This window comes from Manacus candei, unplaced genomic scaffold, assembly GCF_025592945.1.
Source record: "Manacus candei isolate 608988 ecotype Guabito, Panama unplaced genomic scaffold, ASM2559294v1 h1tg000063l, whole genome shotgun sequence".
NCBI lineage: Eukaryota > Metazoa > Chordata > Aves > Passeriformes > Pipridae > Manacus > Manacus candei.
In genome coordinates, this window is record NW_026138111.1 from 1,039,485 (window position 1) to 1,062,214 (window position 22,730).

Below are 22,730 nucleotides of genomic sequence, written 5' to 3' on the forward strand. Positions count from 1 at the left end.
CTATGATGCCATGAGAGCAGTGGAATCTGGTCACAGGGGTTTTTTCTGCATACCTGGAGTTGGAGTGAGATTCATCTCATCTAATTTTAACCAGATAGAAGACCTTTAGTTAGTTTAATTTATTTGTCTGGCATTTCCTGGACACAAAGGAAGAGACAGGGAATCCATTTTATCCTAAGAAGTGCCAAAGGCTACGTCTAACTCAGTGTGGGGACCTATAACAGTGAGGTATTCACCAGGACAAGGCCCAGTCTGGGCTATATGATAACTTTAAGTTCCTAATAAACACCAAGACACCTACCCAGTGATGAGGTGCATCTTGCTACTGCTGCAGTGCTACCAGGATCTGAAGTAACTCATTTAATGATACACAAGTTGAAAATACATTTGTGGACATCTGTTGAAGCTCATTATAAGGCCTGTAGACGTGAACAATTATCTGATCTGACTCATATCACCAAAGTCTAGCATCACAGAAACAACAAACTAATATTCTATCAGTGTCAGGAGCCTGGTATTCATATATCCTTAGGAACCTGTGACAGCTGAATAACATCTTAAAGGTTGTTAGGAAAATACATTGATTATTGTGGAAAAGTCTTAGAGGGAACTACAATATGAAAATTCATATACAATGCACCACACATAAACCTATGCTTTATGCTATAGACATAGTTGTGTATGCCTTCTCAATATTACTACAGTGTGACTTTTTATATAATGGTATACTTAAATTTGTCACAAATTATGTAGAGGAATAAAGAACTCTATCACTTAACTTTTACTAATTAAAAATACAGTGCAATTTAATATTTTTTGAAAAAACAAGGGAATTTAAAATTTCCCATATTAAGAAACTCTATACATAAATTTTGGATCAAATTTGACTTTTATGACTTAGGCACAAAACCAAAATTACGTATCACACTGAAGAATAGAGTTGAGATGGTAACTACAAAACCACAAAATATACAAGTGTCTATATTGCACAAACATAGCTGAAATAATATGGCAGAAAAAGTTCTGGTTTGTGTAACATTTCTCCTTAGATAACCACTTCCTTTTTCTAAACTAGAAAATAAGAAAACCACAGACTTCAACAGAAAACAGACTGTATCTTTATCACGAACAAATAACTTCACGTGTGATGTATTTACACACACATATGAAGGGAAAAATAAATTGACTTACTGTCACTGGATTCTACATAATATTTAGATCTTTAAGTCCAACAGAATGTTTGCAGTTGTAGGAGAAAATATAATTTGTTGTAGTAATACACATTCATTTCAAACACAATTCTTATGTAATGCATACAATTCACATACAGTTACATAAACACATAAGTGATTCTATAAAAACAAAATTCTTAGCATTGATTTTTTTTAAGATAATAAAAAAAGAAAAAGGAACAAGAAGTGAGTGTTGAATCTAGCTCTTGCACCCTACAGATGCCAACAGCATTTTTTCGTGTGCTGATTTATATTTAATTGAAGACAATGAAGAAATAGCTGGACATCTATGTGATGTACACATGTAGAATCACGAGTGCAAAAGTAGGTTTGTGCGGTCTGATGTGGCAGATTTTGAATTTTTGAATTGATTAGTATTTCAGCAGAGGCTGAAGAAAATAACATTCCCAATCTGCCAATAAATTTTCATTATTACCTGAGTATCTTATAGCTTGGGTTATCAGAATATTCATATTAGGTTCCTAAACTGAGATAATAAAGATTTACAACTGGGACACATAACTGAGTGACTAAATGGGTTTTCAGTTGCTAAATATGAACTCAGGTACTTCAGCTTCAGATGCAGCCTTACTGCAAAGGGAATGGGTGAGACAGCACCACAATGGGATGACAGCCTGTTCCCAGGAAACATAAATTCAAAAGCATATAACACCTTGAAGAAATGTATCAAAGATTCTGTCTGCTAGGTAACATCTCTCAACTTTTCAGAATGCCAAATTGTGCAAAACTGAAAGCAAGAAAGAAGACCATTTACCACTGAACAAATACTAACCATACACTGTGTACTCTAGCAACAGCCTTGGAGACTACCTGCATACAGACTTGGTGTATTCACTGTGTTACACAACTTTGTATTGTATATCAGAGAGATCAGCTGCAATAGTTTGGTATAGCTGTCACAAGGAACCACCTGCTTGAGACTTTTCTAGGCTACTAAAGGGAAGAGGAACACACACAGCCTGAAGACCTCATCCTCCATCATTTGTTTTAATTTGACATTGTAACAGCACTGACAGGTGGGCATTAATTAGGAAAGAGATTGAATTCAACTGTATTAGGTGAAAAAATAAGCTCTAGATCCGCAGAACTGTACTGCACATGTAAGGGTGAAGAAATAAAAATTCACAAGTGGTATTGATTCTGTGAATGGTTCATTGTAGGAAAAGAGTATATTGATGTTAACATACAGACAAGTGAATCCCACTTTAGATGTCTGAAAAGTCCTTAAATTGTACTGGAGATCCTGATCCATTTTTGCCAACTGATTTCACTTTCAAAAGAAAGCAGTAGGAGGAATCGATCTGTGGGAACTAATGGTTTTTCACACATTGGTGTTTTGCTTTGACACACAACTACATCTCAGAAAAGAGTGTGACATGATTCTCTCCAATCCACTTTCTTACAGAACTATGGCAATTTCATACTCCTGTGAGAATGATGGAAAGAATGAGAGATGTAATCTCCCATCTAACATTTTCATGCTTTTTGTGCATGCTGTTAAGGGTAGTCTTAAGTGTGACAGAAAAGACAGCTGAGTCCTGTTTACACTCAAGCTTGCTACACACACAAAGGGATTGTCTTTACATAAATGAATGTTCTGTATAAAAGAATACTATATAAATACATAAAATATGTAGTAATATGCTGATATTTTTCCAATCAAAGGCTGTTTTCAAACTAACACTGGCTAAAAGTCAATCAAGTTCAATCAAGTTTATCAGCTACTGGATTTCTACTTCAGCTCAGTGAACACCATTGTGGTAGAAATCTTCTCAACCAACTAATCCAAACCCCACATAAAGGTTTAGTTCTGAGTGTTAAGAAAAGTCTTCTTGCGTTTTCTAAAAAGACAAACTGTTTTAGGAGTGCTGTTTTTCATTTTGCTTCCCAGAAAGATTTGCTATACAGTAATCTGAAATAAAGTCAGATGACTTCTCACAGAGTCAGACCTATATTCTAACTCCTCATTTTATTAAGATGAAGACTCAGTAACCTCAAGAAAAACTACTATTTCAGGATTTTGGGAACCCTTTTTCAAATTATTTTACATTACTTAGCACTTGTCACTATTCAGATTACCAGGAGGCACAGCAAATCCCAGCTGAACCCAAATAAGCAGATATGACTTGAACTAGAAATTGGATTCCTTAAACTAGGCATTAGCTTTAATGACAGAATTGCTATAAAGGTTTTGATGTGTACTGTCAGTGAAACTGGGATAAAATATTGTTGATATAGTGGAAATTATGGTATGTAGTACAGAAATGTAACAGAAGTATCATGACGCTGATTTAACTTATAATCACACACATGTTGTAAGTAATATCAAAATTATTATTCATAAATACTAATGTAGTATTGCAATATTTGCAATAGGACTGCTCTGTTCTGTGACACACTGTTCACCTGATAGAACTGCAGTATTGTGTCCCACTTTGTCTCTCCCTCTCTCCTTCCACTCCCACATGCCCTGCTCAAGCCTAGCATCAGGCTCTCTTCTTCAGGATCTCTTCTCTCTCCTCCAGCAAGTACCGGTGCAGGGCAGGCCCACAACTACTACATCTAATTTCCAAATTCCATTTATAGTGTGAAGCTTAGGGTTCTAATTAGCAGCCCTGTCTAATGTGACTGTCAGTATTCTCAGAATGTAAAATTCATGCCTACTTAGAAGTGACAAAGTCTCATTTTCTTTCTTAGAAACTAGGCTTTACTTCTTCATTTGCTCTCTATGATGTCAGCTCAGCAGGTTGGTCTTTTCATATGTTACAATTCTGGCTACACGATATTCAAATATGTATTTATTTTAAATTTGTATATTGTCTGTTGCAGTCTGTGGGTCTGTCCATTCCCAATATTATTACGTTTATATTAGAAACAAAGATGTTGTTCAAACAATTATTTAGGTATCCCTAACAACCTTGAAAGTTCCTATTAAATAATACTGGTTTACAAACTTGTGTTGTTCTTTCTTCCTTTATGAACTATCACCATAAGAAAGCCTTAAATGATAATTAAGCTTCAGCAAGAGCAGAAAATTACTTTAAATATGTAATGCTTTGGCTACTAAAAGTCTAAAAATAGAATATTATACCTTGTCACAGTCTTATGCAGCAGGGTATACTGTTCCTTCAGCTCAGCTGCTTGGGTGTCTGTGATTTTTCCAGCAGAAAATAGCTATGGAAGGGAAACAGACAGTTATGAAATCTCTTAAGCAGTAATATTTTCATTCTGCTGCAACTTTTTATAACTGTAATTGGCAGCCTTTCAGTTTAGACAGTCTTTGGTAACAAAAAATTAAATACACAACCAAATCAAATACGCAGATAAAAGAAATGCTTATTTAGACAATTCAAAGTATAAATATAAGAATACAAAAAATGTATGTTACAACTGCAGTTCTGCCTGCACCACCATTTCTTCTCCAATTTTCTGTCTGTATTAGTATTCCATGATAATTCTGTCTTGAATTTGAACTCAAGATCTGTCACCTGTTTTCCACATTGCTTAACTGGTCCAGTTTTGGTATAAAGCTGCTGGCCTGCACAGGCTAAACTGAGGCTCAAAGTGTCTCCACAGGCAGTAGGGTTGCAAAAAAGAGGAGCTGTGCTCAAGCTGGATCACCCCCATGCAACAGAACACATTGCCTTATATGCCTGTGCCCGTCTTCAGCAAATATCAAGATCAAACATATATTTCAAATACCTCCAGGGGTGGTGATTCAACCACTTCCTTGACTGGACTTTTCCAAAGCTTGACCATCCTTTCAGTGAAGAATGTTTTCCTAACATCCAGTCTAAGCCACTCCTGGTGCAACCTGAGGCCATTTCCTTTTGCCCTGTCACTTGTTACCTCCACTTGGCTACAACTTCCTTTCATATAGTTATGGAGAACAGTAAGTTCTCCCCTGAGCCTCTTCTCCAGGCTAAACACTGCCAGCTCCCTCAGCTGCTCCTCATAAGACTTGTGCTCCAGACCCTTCATCAGCTCCATTGTCCTTCTCTGAACATACTCCAGCACTTCAGTGTCCTTCTGGTAGTGACGGGCCCCAAAGCTGAACACAGGATTCAAGCTGCAGCCTCACCAGTGCTGAGTAGAGGGGGACAATCACTTCCCTGGTCCTGATGGCAACACTATTCCTGTGTGATATTTCTTTAGAAAACCTTTCTTCCCCTCCTTTAATCACAAGTAAGGAGAACCAGGTTAAAACTAATTAAAAAATGTAAGGTGATCCAGCTCTATAAAAGTCCATGGCTAGCCTTGTGGGGCAGCAAGTTAAATCTGCAAATTCTATGGGAACCTGTCAAGAAATGTGATTATGCAGATCTCCTGAAATAAGAAATTAAATTACTACAGCACCAGGAAAATCCCAGAAGCCATAATTCAACCTTTAAAACATTTAGAAAAAACCATCTAAAATCAGTCCTATGGTCAAGAAGCAGAATACAAGTTAATATGCCAAAGGAAGTATATATTTTCTTGCTAAATGTTTATGTATTTTTGAAGATTTGTTCCAAAATATTTCATGGTAGCAAAGACAATCTTTGCTCCCTGAGACCCTGAGAAAAGGAAAGAAGGTCTGCCTTTGCTTTGTTTGCATGAGATTAAAGATAAGCAGCTCTCAGATATTTATTTTGGCATTCTCTGTGATCCAAAGACACTGTTCACTTGAGTTCACAATACTAACTAGCTCTTCTGTGAGAAAGAAAACATATCTATCTCTCAACCCATTTATTTCTTAGTCTCATATGTAGATACAGGTGTCCTATTTGGGTGGTACCTCACTAATGTCCTCTCTCCACACTGCTCTGATCTGTACCTGTGACTTATGGTTTTTCTTACTGCTTAGGTTCTCCCTGAAGATCTATGCCATGTTTGACAATGTTTCTACAGGAATAATCTTACTTGTCCTGGAGGCCATGTCTTCTTTAGGTCCTTAATTTTTTACAGCTTTTACCCTTAATTCCTCAGTTCAGCTCAGAGCTAAGAGCTCTATTCCAATAAGGTTGGTCCTATACAATGTGATGACTTGTAGCACTGAGGACTGCACAGGACAGACTGCATGGATGGCACACCAGCTTGACAAAGGCAGCAGGACTTCTGTGAAAAGTTTCATCACCGAATAGTTCCCATCACCACAACTTTATTTGGAGAGCCATCAGAGAGCCAGCACTGAGCTAGCCTGATCCCAGGATTTGTTATTAAAGCCCAGTATACTGCCTTCTCCATGATCCTTAGGAGGGCAGAAGGGAAAGAAGCAACTGTCTGAGGGGAAGAAATAGTCAGTTTGTGAAAGAAGGAAGGAAAAATACAAGCCTACTGTAGAAAAACTGTATTCATTGTGATGATAAAACCAGACGAGAGATGATGGCCCTAATATATAGATATATACTTTTTTCAAGGGTGCCTTTTTCACATTAATGATAAAATAGCCAACAGTATTTATGCACTCATAGTTCATTTGATTACTTGGAAGCTCTCACATTGCCAAGTTAAGTAAAATGTTGTTCTCCTCAGCGTAGCTAATCGTGTTGCTACTCTAAAAAGCAAAAAACTAGTGAAAAGATGGAGTAGTAAGGAAAAAACAGGGCTTGTGAATGGCAACTGAGGATGTCTTTTTTTCAGTTCTATGTTAACCATAATGCCCTGGAAAGAACTGAGATAATTTTGTTATACTGGTGATCTCAGACCAGGTCTGGAATATAGTCAGATAATTATTCCTAACTTGTTGAGTCTTCCAGTCCCTTTCCATCTCAGTTGTACTTAATTGTATTTTGCTTTTCTCAGCTTTGCTTTCTCATTATGCAATGAACTGGGACCCCATACATTTTTAAACACACTCCATGTTGATAGATCATCTGGATAAACTAAAATAAATTTTCCTTATCTAAGAAGTTGGAAAGTTGGATGAAGATTTGGCTGTTAATGGGTGGTTTCCTGGCAACTTTCTGCTTTCCTTCTCCTCATACTCCCATAAATATAATTACATTGAAAATATGCAAATATGTATCTTATTAGTGGGTTTACTCGCACCTTTTCCTTTTTATTTAATATTTCTGCTATGTTTATTTTACCCCATTAAATTACCCTTTCTTTTACTTTACTGTCATCTTTAACTGATTAACATGAGTGTAACTTCCTAACTTTGCTACATTTTTTCATGTTCCTTCACTATTTGAAGTCTGGCTTTTCTACCAGAAAAACAAAACATTACAAAACAAACACAAACCAAACCCAAACCCAAATTCCAAAGCAAATTTGTTTCCTCCAATCCATGAAAAATCCCATGAAGTAAAGTGTTGGATAATCCTGTCCTGTGATAGAAAATGTGGAGGAAAATTTTTCTGAAAATGTGAAAGGGAAGGGCATATCCTTCATATTTTTCTAGCTCTACATGGATTTTTCTGGCTCTGGGCAGGAATCTTAAATATAGGGATCCATGAGAAAAACAGAAACTGTTTATGCTCAAAGAGTTATTCTATGCACTTGAATAACTTCTCTCTATCCCCACACTAGTAATAAGTTCATAATTGCTTGCTACCAACAGCTCCCCATCAGAGCTCTGCACAGAATATCCTGAAGAAAATCCCAAGAAAAAATGAGCACTATATGGGGTTACACACTGTCTGAGGGTCCTCTTGAATATCCTTTGAGCTTGACTTCAGGATGTAAGACCACAGTAGTTTCTCCAAGTCTGGATATAGAGATATGTGATACATGAGATGTCAGTAAGAAAGAGAAGATATCAGAATACAAATGGGAATTAAAACCACAGAAGGGAGAAGGCCAACCTGATAAGGGAGGTACTCTTCCATGTGAGCAAAACCAGTGACATTTGGTCCTAACTATATCAATGCCTCCTCGCTTCCACGTTATGTGCATTGGACATTCTCCACTTTAACATATTCAGTCCTTCCTGACAGTCAACTCAAAGTAATACACCAAGGAACTCATCTGAAATTTCAAACGAGGTTTTATGTAACTCAAATGTGATATAAATAAGAACTCTAGGAACATTTCCCGTTTTGAATTTCAAGGCTTTTAAAAATTCTTTTGGGACTCTACAGAAATGAATAAAACTCAGCCAAATTTTAAACTAAAGTAGATTAGGCAATCTGAATGTTGGTCACTCACACTCTTTTGATAAAAAACATCCCAAATAAGCATGGAAGATAAATATAGTCGCCACCAAGAAATTACTGATTAACATCAATTGCTCATAATCATTATGAAAGTGAAACACTTGAGGCTTCCTAGAAAAGACTTAATTTCAACAGTGCCTAGGATCTCTGCATTTTGGAGAAATGATGTAGCTAACATGTGTTTCTAATTTTGCAGATACTGCAAAACAACTAAAATGTATTCTAAGCTCAAATGGAATAGTAACACTTTCCACTTCTTCATGCTAAGCTGCGGATTTTGTAACTATAACAAGACATTGTGACTACATTTAAAGTTATTTTAACACATAGAATATCCAGCATTTTATATTAACTTGCTTATTTCCAATATCTGAAACGTCTCATTAAACAACTCTTTTGCCTCATAATAGGAGACAAGAGAAAAATATCAAGGAATTAGTTTGTATACACTCAGGATTTCAGTATAGTATTAGCCACTTGTCATATGGCTCTTTTGACCAGTCTGCTACATCAGGTTTGGAATGTTCTTTCTGTGTTGTTTATTTGAAGAGCTTTTCTTACCTCCTTTGTATAATATTTAAAAGTTTAAGCATTCAGGAAAGAAAAAGGATAAGTGTCTTCTTTGAACAGAGAGCTCTGCATCCTCTGTCAAAATCCTCATTTAGTCCAGGCTGTTTGACACTTACCACACAGCTTTCCTACAGGGCTTAAAGCATGCACTTCATTTTCCAGAATGCTACATTTACATAATTGTTCTTACAACATAAAGTAAAGAATAAATTCCGTGTAACACATGAGAGAATTAAGTCAGAAAATTTAAGGCAGGAAGGAACTTCTGGATGCCATTTAGTCCAAATTCCTGCTCAAAGCAGGGATAGCTTCAAAGTTAGACCAGGTCACCTCAGGGCCCTGCCCCATCAAATTTTAAAAAAGCAGCGACTGAATAAGGATGCAGTGGCTGAATATATATTGCACCAGTTATAAGACACTCTCTGTATTCAGCTGATGTACCAACAACTTTATAATTTTTACCCAAAAGAGGATAATGACTTGTCCCGAAGTATACTGAGTCTAAACATTGGCTACCTTACTTCGTCTCACTTGCATATTATTCCCAATCCATGCAGTTAAAGATTGAAATACATTGCCTTTAGACTTCAGAAAGCATAAGGAAGGCAAAAATAAGTGCCAGAATAGAGATTAATAATTAAGTCAGTGTATTTAAGACTCTAATAATTTTAATAATAAATTTTAACTCATTAAATTATTTCAGACTGCTTTCCAGCATTTATAAGAACTAAGAAACATTCTCGGTGAGGCTCTTAGTTGCCTCTGACTATAGTGAGAGCCAAAGATGACTACTGAGCTCAGTCCAAATACCAGATGTTTAGATGACCTAAACTCTGATTTTAACGTAAAGTGTTGCATCACAATTTATATATGCCCAGAAAATATCATCTTTACACTTTTTATGCAGTCATTGTGCATTTTTCAATATGCATCAAATATTAATACAGAGTTATGGAAGACTAACACTTCCAAAATTATCTATAATTTCTCTACTAAACAATATTTCAGGCTTCAGGACATATTTCTACGCATTTTAAAACAAGAAGATAAAAATCACTAATTTAAGACTGTAAATATTTAGTTACACAATAAATTGTTATCAGAATGCAATTCTGCATTCCATTTGTAGATTGGGAAACAGTGAAAGTACACACAGGAATAGCTATGCTGCAGATATTTAGGGAATTACATGCCTTGCTTAAATCATTATTCTAGAGAAAGGTTATGACGGTAGAAAGTAAAGAAAAATGCAGTAAGGTTTTAAAATTAATGCTGTAGCTAGAGTTAAAAAATAAGGTGGAATCCCTCTCATCTGTAACTACATACATCTATTACAAGAAGTAGACTTCTTAGGATAAGTATGAGAAGTCCATAGAAGAAGCTTATTTATTAGCTTTTCAAGAAGAAAAAGATTTGTTACTGAGTTTTCTCAACATTTATTTAGGTAATAAACAATACTTGAAGCCACAAGGCTATTGATTGCACAAACACAGTCAGGCATTTATCTCCTGATGTTTGTGACAAGTAAAATTATAACTAAGTAACAAGTACATTTGTATAAGATGACACTTTTATGTATGCTTGTTTTCCCTCAAAAGTGCTATTTTTACAGGAAAACAAAATCGCCTTTCTAAGCCATTTCTATCTGGAAGTTAAAATAATTTAAATAATTTGATAAAGTGATTTTTTTTTTATTTTAATAAATGCTTCACAAATGATTTTGCCCTCTTTCCTATTCCAAGAAAACCATAAATGTGATGAATAGGAAGACTGAGTGCACTTTTTAAATATAGCATATCTTTACTTCACAAAGTGAGGGCATAGGGTTATGGTTCCTTGAACTTTGCTGTCTAAAGAAAAGTGACTTGCCTGCATTGATTCTACATATAACAAGCCAGGAACTCAGAAAAGTCAGAAACCAAATAAATGAGCATGAGAAATTATGAATATCTAGTCACTTTATTCTGACATGGAGTGTTTTATATCAATACACCATTGAAAGGCTCATAGTCTATTACAAAGTATTTCATGTGAAAAAAGCTATTTGCAGATGATGCTACATAAACAGGACAAAATTAAGCATGGGGGTAAAGACATGCATGAAAATCATAAATACACCTACTTATGGTAGATACAGCACTGTATTGCCTTACATAGAATGTCTACAATTTTACTTTCTTATTTACAGATGGATGAGCCAGACTTCCTTTAATGAAAAATAAACTGCTAAAAAGCCTTCTAAAACTAACAAATAATGACTAGGAAAGATAATATCACAAATTCTTTCCCAAGACAAAGTTCATAACAGTAGTTTTGTCCCCCAGTTCATGGGAAAGAGTAATCCCTACTTGAAAAATATAAAAATCAGGATAAAAATAATGCATCTGGTGGCCAATTGTGTCTCATACGGCTCAGAAAGAGAGGGCATAGGAGACTGGCATTTTGGTAAAGAAGATCCACTCTTACATTTGCTGGTCTTATTGGAGCAGGTTTGCAGGAATCAAAAAGGAATTTTCCAGAAAAGACATATCAGGGAGAGGCTTTTGTGTCTGGTATGTCATCACTCTTGAAGTGCATTCCGCTTTATTCACCCCATATACTGAGCCAACTACAGCATCTTCTGTGGCTACAGATAAAGGAAATATTTAGCAGTAAATCGTAGATTTTGGGCAGGCAGATCTTCAGATGTCAGGAAAGAAACAGAAATAATAAGAATTTAGTTTCATGGACCTGTTTTTTCACAAATATGGTCCTCACCTCAACAGAAGGAGTGATATTCTTTGACCACACGACTTTTATAATATGTATTACGTTTACAATTGCTTATATAAATATCTAACCTACTACTTACATGCTCTATGTCAGTGCTGCCTTTCTGCCTATTGCCAGAATTTATAAATAAAGCAATGACCAATTTCAACAGGTATGAAAGTCACACAGCTGCTAGTTCTGTGTAATCTGTATCTGAATATTAACAACTAAAATCGAAATGGAACCAGACTGCCTTTCTTTTTGTGTTCTGATGTGTTCTCATGGACACATGAGAAGTTGCATGGGTAGTCCCACAATCCAGTGGACAATATAAGGACTTCTTGCACGAAGAATGACTACTGAATTAAAAAAACTGCAATTGAATTCATCAGAGAGAATTAATTCTAAATCAGAATTTGTTTCTAATATGGAATTTTGGTATATATCCCACATTGTGGGAAAACCTGAAAATTAATCTAATTACTTTTCATCCTCTTTCTCAGCCAAAATGTATCACAGAATCACTGAAGTTTACAAAAAACACCAAAAATATTATGCAGCAGTTGAATCTTAACACATCCTACTCTGCCACCAAAATGGTTTATATGAATGAACTCAGATGTTCTTCAGGTTTGTTCATATCAATCATTTGAACTGCTCAGAGAAACCTGGATGCTTTGCAGCAATTCTTCTGCAGGTGTTGACTACCAGCACAAAGTCATCAAACAGATGGCAAGCTGTTGTGTTTTAAATTGCCATAGTCACTAGTTAAATTAACATCTGCCTACAGTCACAACCTTGTTTTCTATTTGACCTGCATTCCATTATCTGCCAGAAAAAGCCTGTACACTAAAAAAACATGGGAAAGGGTTCATGCTGGTTTTGATAAACTTTGAATAAACACTTGTCAGACAAGTCCGATGAAAGAAAATACATCAGTTTAACCTTGTCATCACTGGGTAGTTCTGGAATAGAATTAAAATCTTCAGTAGAATTTAAAAACATCATAAGCTTTCAGTTTAGGAAGATAAGTCTGTAAGATTAAGATATCTCTTCAGTCCACAGGGGGAAAAATAGATTCCTAAAAACAAGGCTAAAAGAGATGAAAAACTACAAGAAAATTACCTTTAAGCAAAAAACCAAAGGCCTTAGTAGAAAAGTCTCACAGTCATCAGCTGTTATTGTTAGAACCTGTCACAGTTGAAAAAGATTGGCTTTTGGGTTTTGTGATTGCTTAACTGATTTAAAGTTTTAAGTTTTATGCAGAACAGTCTAGGGATCTAGAGAGGCCCCATCTGGGAAGAAACTTTGCTTATAAACAACCTGCAGTTCTCAATTTTGATCTGGTCAATATTTCTGCCATTAATGCAGTTAAACTGCATCAGCATCTCACACTTTAAGATTGTTCAGTGTCCTTTCTAAGGGTAAAGACTTCTGAAAAAATCAGATTTGAAGATTTGCTTCATTTATCCCAAGGAAGATAAGAGACTTGAAACATGAAAAAGGCTGTGGCATACTACTTTGAGTTCCTGAAGGAAGAAGAGAGATGTGACAAATTGTTGAGAATGGACATTTCCCTGACAGGACAGCAAGAAAGACTAGCCCTCAATTACAAGACTTCTCCAGGTGGGAGAAGCATACAGATACCTGATGGAGAAATGGATCTTTTGGACTCCAAACAGACTGCTGACAGCCTAGCAGCAGAACATCAGACTAATAATGAAATTCGGAGCATAGCAGAGCAACTCAAGTTACTGAAGCCTCACATAAAGCAGGAAGCAAATATCCCAGAAGGAAGGTATGTATGGGGCCAAGGAATGGATGTACTGGGATAAAGATGTTTAAAAAGCTCAGATACCTCACCTTACTATCTGAACTTTCTTTTTTATAACATTCACTATTACTAGAAATTTCTGCCCTTCTAGATGTTACAAAATTTTAATAATATTTCTGGCTTTCAATGCAGCACAGCAGTCACAAATTACAACAATATTCAATATACATTTAAAAATTTCAAGGCAACTCATACAATGTGGTCTACCAAGGATAATTATTATTAATTTTACAGATACAGAACAGTTTGTCCAGTTTAAAGCCACAAAGCAGATAACAGAGTTCATTGTAAAGTGAACAAACAACAGTGTGGGGGAGAAGGGGCTTCCCAAATAACAAGGATTTAGGAATTCTATTCTATTTCTAAAGCCCCTCAAAAGAGGCTGGTATAGCTTTCCTCCATTTGACAGTAGCAGCCACACGGGAGAACAAGGCTCTGTAAATACCTGGTTTTACACTGATACAATAAAAAATTAGCATCCTATTAATTAAATGAATAATTCAAAAAATTTGCTCACAAATTAAAATCATACATGTTACAAACATTTCAGTTTTGAGACATTTTTAACAAAACCAAAGTGATGTCCTTATCTTAAACCTGAGTGAGGGGGTCTTTCACCTCATTGCTGAGAAACTATCATGATCTGAAAGGGAGAGAGACACAGTTTAGCTACATAACTAAAAGCACCATGGCAGGTTTCAGGATGTTCATTTAGAAGATGGGAAAGGTAGATTCAAAACCATCTCCCAAGAAAGTGCTATGCAGAGATTTGAAAGAAGTGTTGCAGCAGGTGGGATGAGTAGGTTTTTTTACCAAGCCTCACTCCTGTAATATCAATATAATCATGTAGTGTGTATAAAAGCCAGTAACATTACAGACATCATGAACTTGTGGATTATAGGCGTGACTAATGTCTGTTTAATATTTAATCTGTATTATGAGCAATTTCAAATAGGGTTTAAGGAACTAAATGGTTCACATTTGACTAATTAAACAAGAACTGGTGTAAATACCTTTACTCATGCAAGTTATTTGGCTTTCGACCAAGTTGTGAATGCATAAAGACACATCCTTGCCTTGCTTTGAGGCACAAGGAAAATGACATAGATCATTAAAACTGCATAGGCATCACATGAGAATAGCAAAGGTGGCTGTAAAATAAAAATAAGGAAGTACATGGCAGCTGTCACCTGGAGAAGAACTACTTTGTTTGGTGTGATTAGTCATGTAAAGCACATGATGAACTCTGAAAGCTGATACAAGGCACAATAAAAAGAAGAGCAATACCCCAAACTGATGAAAGTTCCTTCCCTAGCTCTCTGCCTCCCTTTAGATTTAAAATTCAGGACATTATTCAGAACACCAGGATTTGCTTTGGGTTTCCAACAGCTATGATGCTATGCATCAAAGAGGGAACTGTCTTAAGTTCACTTCCCTTCACTTAGAAAGGTTCAATAAGTACTCAGAATCAGATAACAGTGATTTTTAGCAGTGATGTGCCATACAAATTATGAATATTCCAGACAACTATTTTAAGGTGGGTTAGGTAAAGTAGGAAGAAGAAAGTGCTGCTCATCCTCCTGAGTTTGTGACTCCATCCTGAAAAATGTTTGGAATCAAAACTATATGTGTGTTTCAACATTTGTTTGGTTTTACATAATTTTCATGAATACATCTATTAAGTTATAAGAAAAGTTTTAGGAAGAAGGGGACTGAGTGTCAGTGAAGCTATTGCTGTGATAAACCTCTAATGGGAAAGGGGCTGGTTTTTACTTTTTCCACCTGCTGTGTTAAAATTATAGCCTGGGTTAGAGAACAAGCTTTAGACACTCAAATGTTAAGAAACAGATGTTGGAAGACTGTTATAGATGGTTAGATGATTATTTTTCCCAAAAAAGAAAACCCATGTACAAGAAGGAATGAAATTAAACTACAATAAGTGACCAGCACACATGCATTTCATCATTTTGCTTACATACACTAGCTCTGAGTCAGGAATACTGACTGAAATGTGCTACTCTTGCAAGTACTACCTACTCTGCTCTGCTATTAATCACCCGTGATGCAAGCACTCCCACCCATTTCTGAGAACAGTGTAGGCAGTCTGATAACTCACAGGCTTCAAGCTGCCCTTATAAAGTTGTTCCACTTTTGCATACTTCCTCATACTGCTCGATTCTCAGTCAAGATGAAGCTCCTCGTTTTCACAGTCTTGCTGAAGACAACTCTCCTTGCTTTCACAAATGTCTCTGCAGTTGTTTTAGAAGATGAAGAGAATGCTAAAGAAGCAAAAGTTACAGAGACTTGTCCTATAAAGCTCAAAACTAATCGGAAATGTGATGAAGGAGAGGATTGTCCTTATCAGATAAATCTGCCTCCGATGACCATCCAGTTACCCAAAGAATTCAAACTGCTTGAGAAGACTCTCAAAGAAGTACAGAACCTTAAAGAAGCAGTAAACAAGCTGAAGAAATGCTGCCAAGATTGCAAGCTGCAGGCAGATGACAACCAAGAAAGAGACAGTAGTAATGAATTCTTGCTACCTAATGCAGAAACTCCAGCAGCAAACAGTGAAATCCCAGATAACAGAGTAAAGGAACTGCAAAGCAAAGTTAACAGAATGGCAACCAGCTTAAAAAATGCAAAGAGTCAGATTCAGACACTGCAGGGTCGTTTAGAGAGGTTGAGCCTCATAAATATGAACAATGTAGAACATTATGTTGACAGCAAGGTTGCAAATTTAACGTTTGCTGTGAACAACCTGGATAACAAGTGTTCTTCTAAGTGTCCAGCAATGCAATCAAGACCTGGTATGTAACCTGTTAATTCTTACTGCCTGTATAAGCTTTCTGTGCCTTTTACTAATATTAGGTAAACAATTTAAAATATATTTTAACCAAATATCTGCTCTTTTAGTGTTTATTTATACTCCTGTAAAACATTTCAGCAGCCACTAGAGGGTTACTGAGAGCTGCAGGTGTTCAGTCCCTCCTAGAATCGACTTCATTAAGGATCTAAAACATTAATTTTTTAAGGACAATTTTTTGCAATTCAATTGGTAAATGTGAAAAATCAACATTATTTTACACTGTAATACCCTTCATTAAAGACATTAAACATCAGTGAACTACACATGTTTTCCTCTTGAATTAGAAGGGGTAAAATGAATCTATTAAAATGTTTAGTTTTTAACAGATGCATAGTAAAATAATTTTTTTATCATCACAGCAAACATGTGAAAGGCCCAGCTAAAAAACTTATTAACAGTATTCTTGACTGTGTAACATATATACCATCATTTTAATACTAAATCCTTTGCATTAATTTAATATATAAGCAACATAAAACAGAAAGAGGTGTTATCACTGACGAACACGTTTTTCTTTTACTTTTTAGTTGTCCTAATTAAATCATGAAATAGAACCAATAATTCCTTTCTGATGTTGACTGTTACTAAGGCAAGATCAAGGGTTTTTGTAAAGTCATAAAGTTTTTATATCTATGTAAAAATCTTTGAAAACAGGAAATGTTCAGTACTTTGTCAGTGTATTCTACCACTTAGATATCAAAGATATGAAGATAGGGCTCTCGAGAGACAAAACAGAGACAGATCAGGCTGCATTACACTATTTAAGCCTCTGTTGCTTACCATTCAAGTTTAAAATAAAACTGTTCTTCTGTCTACCCATATTGAAAATAGAAGGATCTCCAGGTGTTTCAGAAAATAAGTAATAATAAAGGTAATGTTTTTACTATATACGCAATCAGCTTAAATCAGATAAAAATCAGTGTTAAAATCAATTTATTTTAATTCAGATATAAAACATTTACAAAAAGAATGAGTGATTTTTTTTTTGTTATATTGATAATGGGCAATGAATCACATTCAAGTACAGTACTTCATAACAGACTAAATTAATTTTAGATATTCCTTACACATATTGAAATGCTGAGTAGTGTTCACAGCATATGATCATTTAGATATTTCTTATATTTTACAGCAACATGCTAAAAGCTCTCCTAGTAGCAATATATTCATTATGAAAACTAGCAAGGACAACAGCTACAACTTTTTCCTATGTAGGATCTATTCCTGCATCCACTGAAATAAACAGTAAAACTTTATTTAAATAGGAATTGAATTGGATTATATAAGAATTTTGCCTGAAAAGTATATTCTCTGTCAGTATCTGGTCTGAAACTCAGTCCACCAAAGATCTGATATAAAATTCAATGAAATAAATTAGAAAGCATTGTGGATTTAGATTTGACTGTTAAGCCTTTAATTCCTATACTTTCTGGTTTCATAAATTTCCAGTTTGTGGGCAAACAAGAAGTCCTGGGTCTTATTCCCTGCTGCAGCCTGAGAACACTTCTCCCTTTCAAGAAGTAGATTAATTGTTTAAATATTCCAGGAAAAATTACAATCCAAGCCTGCAAATGAACATGCCCATAAATTCAGATCTGCAATAGGAATAAACATTATGGGTTTGACTCTTAACTCAGAACTTCTGAGAGCTCTCTGTATTACTTAAGAACATGGAATTCTAATATCATGCTGTTGAATAGAATCACATTACTGGATGACACTGTAGATCAAAAATGGACTTTCAGTCTGAAGGAAAAACCTGGGGGTATTTTTCTTCTGAATAAAACACATCACCCACTGGTGGGAAAAAGCTGTGTTAATAGTAGATGCCAACATTCTTCCTTTCTGTAAAGCCAGCAATGCCACATACACAGGAAAGCACCATCACTTTTCCAGCTTCATCTTTCTAGGAATCACATGATTACTACAATAGATGTGACAATTTTATTACTTTTTTCCTGCTTCCTAAAGTACAGTCAACATTAACACATGAAACATTCCTAAGGATGTTATGTTCTCTATCAGATTATGTTAACTGAACAACAGCCAGAATAACATCATTGCCATGTGGACAAAGTTCTTTCTCTGACACACTGCCAGATAACTACAGACAGGGTGTGATTGTATACATTTAAACATAAAAAGCAGCAAGTGTGTAACCATAAAGCATTAGAAATATGGACAGGAGGTAATAATAGGATGAAGAGCAGAGAAAAGGAGGAAAGGTGAAGCAAACCAGCAAAATGCCCGTAATATTTGGCAAGTTGATACAAAAAGTCATTTAAGGGGTTTTTTGGACAGCTTTCTGATGATCCTAGGTGGCATCTATTATAGAAGGAAAAAATCTGTTTCTCCTTAGAACTGAAATTGCTGCAGTACTATTTCCAGTGTAAAAGTCTCTTCATTCCAAGTTCTACATGCCACATCAGTCTGGGTAAAAATTTTATTTCTTTTTAAAATTGAAATTATGTTCATTCTAACACCGTCTCTTCTTCCACCAGTTATACAAATAATGCAGAGAGACTGTGCTGACCATTACACAGCAGGCAAAAGGAGTGATGGAATCTACAGGATTAGTCCTGACCCCAGAAATGAGAGCTTTGAAGTTTACTGCGACATGCAAACAAATGGAGGTGGCTGGACAGTGCTGCAGCGGCGTCAGGATGGCAGCACTAACTTCAACAGAACCTGGAATGACTACAAAAATGGCTTTGGAAACCTCAGCAGGGAGTTTTGGCTGGGGAATGACAGAATTCACCTCCTGACAAAGAGCCAAGAAATGCAACTGCGAATTGATCTTGAAGACTTCAACGGAATCAGAGAGTACGCGAAATACGAACACTTCTACGTGGCCAACGAGTACCTGAAGTACCGCCTCAGCGTTCACGGCTACAGCGGCACAGCAGGAGACGCCCTTCACTACAGCAAACATTACAACCATGACCAGAAGTTCTTTACAACTCCAGACAAGGACAACGACAGGTATCCTTCAGGAAACTGCGGCGCCTACTACAGCTCTGGATGGTGGTTTGATGCGTGTTTGTCAGCCAACCTCAATGGCAAGTACTACCACAAGAAATACAAAGGTGTTCGCAACGGCATCTTCTGGGGTACATGGCATGGTATTTCTGATGATATTCCCACTGGATATAGGCAAGCCTTTAAATCAGTAAAAATCATGATCAGACCCAAAAGTTTTGTCCAATGATTTTTGTGCAGTTACATTTCTCTAGTTTGCATTGGATTGCACTCAACATCGTACTTACTCAGTATTATACTCAGAATTCAAGTATTCAGTTATGTTTGGCATAAAATTGTTCTAGATAAAGCAACATACTTCCACATAATTTTTTAGAGACAGTTTGACCCATATAATGTATTAAAACCAGCATGAAAGTATCTGAATAGTTATTGCTAAAACTTAACACCAGATAAGTCTTGGTATCATTATGTAAATATTCTAAACATTGCTTTTGGTGCTTTTACTGACTGGGATATACCACATTCTATGACTTAAAACTTTTCAATGGTCTTCCACAAATTGTGTTTGAATGAATACCTACATTTTAACCTGAACACAATTCATAGGTATAATTAATAATATATAAATTTGTCAACACTTAAAATAAAAACCAGTGTCTCTGGAGCAGCCTTTTTCTATCATCTATCCTTTACAACTTCAAAGGTATACCATGGTAATATCAATATAAATTAGGAAAAGTACTACAAATTATTATTTTTAAAGGATTAGAAAAATAGAGGGCCACATAGTTTGCCCAAAGACATGAAAAAAGACTTGGAGAAAACTTAGAAAATGAAGATGATTCCTCAAATCTCATCCTCTTTATCAAAGCTTTTTCAAAGAAGTTGGTGGAAGAATTGAATAAAAGCAGTGGAAATAATTATAGAATCACAGAATCGTTTAATTTGGAAAAGATCTTTAAGATCATCAAGTTCAACTGTTAATATAGAACTGCCAAGTCCACCACTAAACCCTGTCCCCCACCCCAAGTGCCACATCTACACATGTAGCGAGCACGTAATGAACGACAACATTCTTGCTCTTTTTGGTTCCTCCATTTAAGCTCAAGGTCCTACTTGTTGCTTGTGTGAGAAAGGAGCTATCGTGTAGCTTACTGCATATTTATAGAGGCAGGTAGACAGGTAAGAGAAAAAGACACATCAAGAAGAATCCACGTCTTTGCATTAATGCCTCTAAATACATACTAAGTTTCCAGAGCCATTTCGCTTTCTCCTGAATCTTTTAGGTAAGCCAAATGTTACAAGATGCTCTTGTAGAGACTCAAGCTTTCATCCTAATACTTCTCAATCTAAGTATCATTAGACCCTAAAATTACAAGAAATATTATAAATGTTTTGAAATATATGAAAAGACTGTTCTCCCCATTTCTAGACTACACCTTTCGTAGCCACAGAAACATAAAACCCCACTGGCAATTCTAAGGAAAAAAGAGAATATGCAAGGTAAGACTTTTTTTCTAAAATGTAACAAATGAAAAAATCAAATTGTCAAATACTTCAGGAATTGCCATTTAGAGATACTGTTATTAAAGCTCACATTGTAGATAGTGAGCACAAATTTGACTGTGTATCTGGGCCATGTCTCTACAAATATAGTGATCAACATTCTGAGTGGAGATGCAATTTATCTTAGCAAGAGGCTATTCCACCATCTTGCTTAAACAAATCTTGAGACACAGAAAAACTACACTAAAACTATTTCTTTACTAGTTAAAGTGTGGTCATTGCTGGTACAGACTTTTTGGTTAAAAGAGACATTAAAGGAATATAAGTATACACAGAATATAGGCATACATCTGACCTAATACTTCACAAATATGACCTTTACTTTTTTTTAAGATTATAACAAAAATATTTTGGTTATAATTTATGCAAATGAAGAACACTGGCAATTACAAAATTGTAAAATATTAATATATATTTTAAAGAAGTAAATACTTTGAAGGATAATTCAAGTGTAATTTGGTTTATTGTATTTCAATTTTTAAGAGCAATGAAAAAGTTTAATTGCAAGATGTATAATCTTTCCTTGAGAATGTGTTTTGAATCTATAGAATATTTATTTTGGGATAAAAAAGAATTGTCTAAACAAAACAAAAAAACCAACTAGTTAAAAGGGCAAATATCTAATTGCATATGATTATATTTATTAATTTTGCATTAAATGCACAATTTGCTCCTATTCATTATATGGTAACTAGCTAAGTATGACTTCCAGTATCTACAAGCTTCTACTTGAAAATGGCTTTTTTCTGTTAAGTTGTTAAAAATTATTCTTTTTTAATCTTGTTTGAAGAAAACTTCATAAAACACAGGATTTTTAACAGAATAAGCAAATGTGACTAATATCACCTGCAAAAGCCTTGTCTGATGCTATTAAAAAAAGAAAGGAAAAACAAAGTGTAATGCTGTTGCACAAATTTGAATATTACCTGCCTGGAACTGTTGTAGCTGAACTTCTGTCAATGTGTACTGGTTTTACAAAGTGTTGTTGATACCATTATTTTTGTTCTTCCTTGGTGTAATAAAATTATGTCACACTGTTGAAGCTGTACTACTGTCATAGATGTACATGGGAACTATACAAAAAACTCATCATAAATGGTTTTATTGATTTTCTGCAAAAATTGAAGCAATAAGAAAACACACATAACCAACACAGATGACTATGTGATGTGCCAGGAGAGTAATTGCTAATAATGATAGCTCCTTAGAGATCTGCTTTATGACACTTCAGCTGCCAGATAATACCAAAGGCTGAAATCTCAGACATTTTTTTGAAACTACTCATATTTTGGAAGCGAAAAAAGTAATTGCCCAATCATAGGTTTACACAACCTCTATCTTTAATATGAAAGAGAAGAAGCAAACTAATCTGTTTTGACCTTTCAGATCACATGCAAGTAACATCAAAGCATGTGAATACAAATATTACCCCAAATTAAAGCACACAATTTTTTTATACAAGTAAAAAGCACTTGATCTCTGACTAAGGCTTAATAATTCAAACTGTGTATGGAAAACAGGTAACACTGATAATCTTTATGAAAACACTTGTGCTTTTAATCTTGCTAATATTTAAACTGTGAATTTTAGACAAGAAGATTACTAACAGTGGGTTTGCTAGCAAAATTCCTATGGGTTGTTTCCAAAAAATAAAGACATAAACCCATCTGTTCGATGTGATCAGCCAAGCAGACTGTCATGTCTTGGCTTTCTATGCATTGCTTAAATAAAACCAAAGAAAAAAAAAACAGAAAAAAATAAACCAG

At 35.4% G+C, this 22,730-nt stretch overlaps 2 protein-coding genes across 4 annotated transcripts in view; one reads left to right on the forward strand and one right to left on the reverse strand.

Annotated features, from left to right (window-relative positions):
* Positions 1 to 22,730, reverse strand: part of CCDC146 (coiled-coil domain containing 146) — a 69,361-nt gene that overhangs the window by 31,290 nt on the left and 15,341 nt on the right. For all 3 annotated transcript variants that reach the window (XM_051805047.1, XM_051805048.1, XM_051805046.1), the window contains exon 3: positions 4,345 to 4,427. In XM_051805047.1, the coding sequence (XP_051661007.1) occupies positions 4,345 to 4,427 (83 nt within the window). The remainder of the gene's footprint in view (positions 1 to 4,344; positions 4,428 to 22,730) is intronic.
* Positions 15,597 to 22,006, forward strand: FGL2 (fibrinogen like 2). The gene is made up of 2 exons (XM_051805083.1): positions 15,597 to 16,357; positions 18,918 to 22,006. The coding sequence occupies exons 1-2, from the start codon at positions 15,610 to 15,612 to the stop codon at positions 19,622 to 19,624; spliced, it is 1,455 nt and encodes a 484-aa protein (XP_051661043.1). The 5' UTR covers positions 15,597 to 15,609; the 3' UTR covers positions 19,625 to 22,006.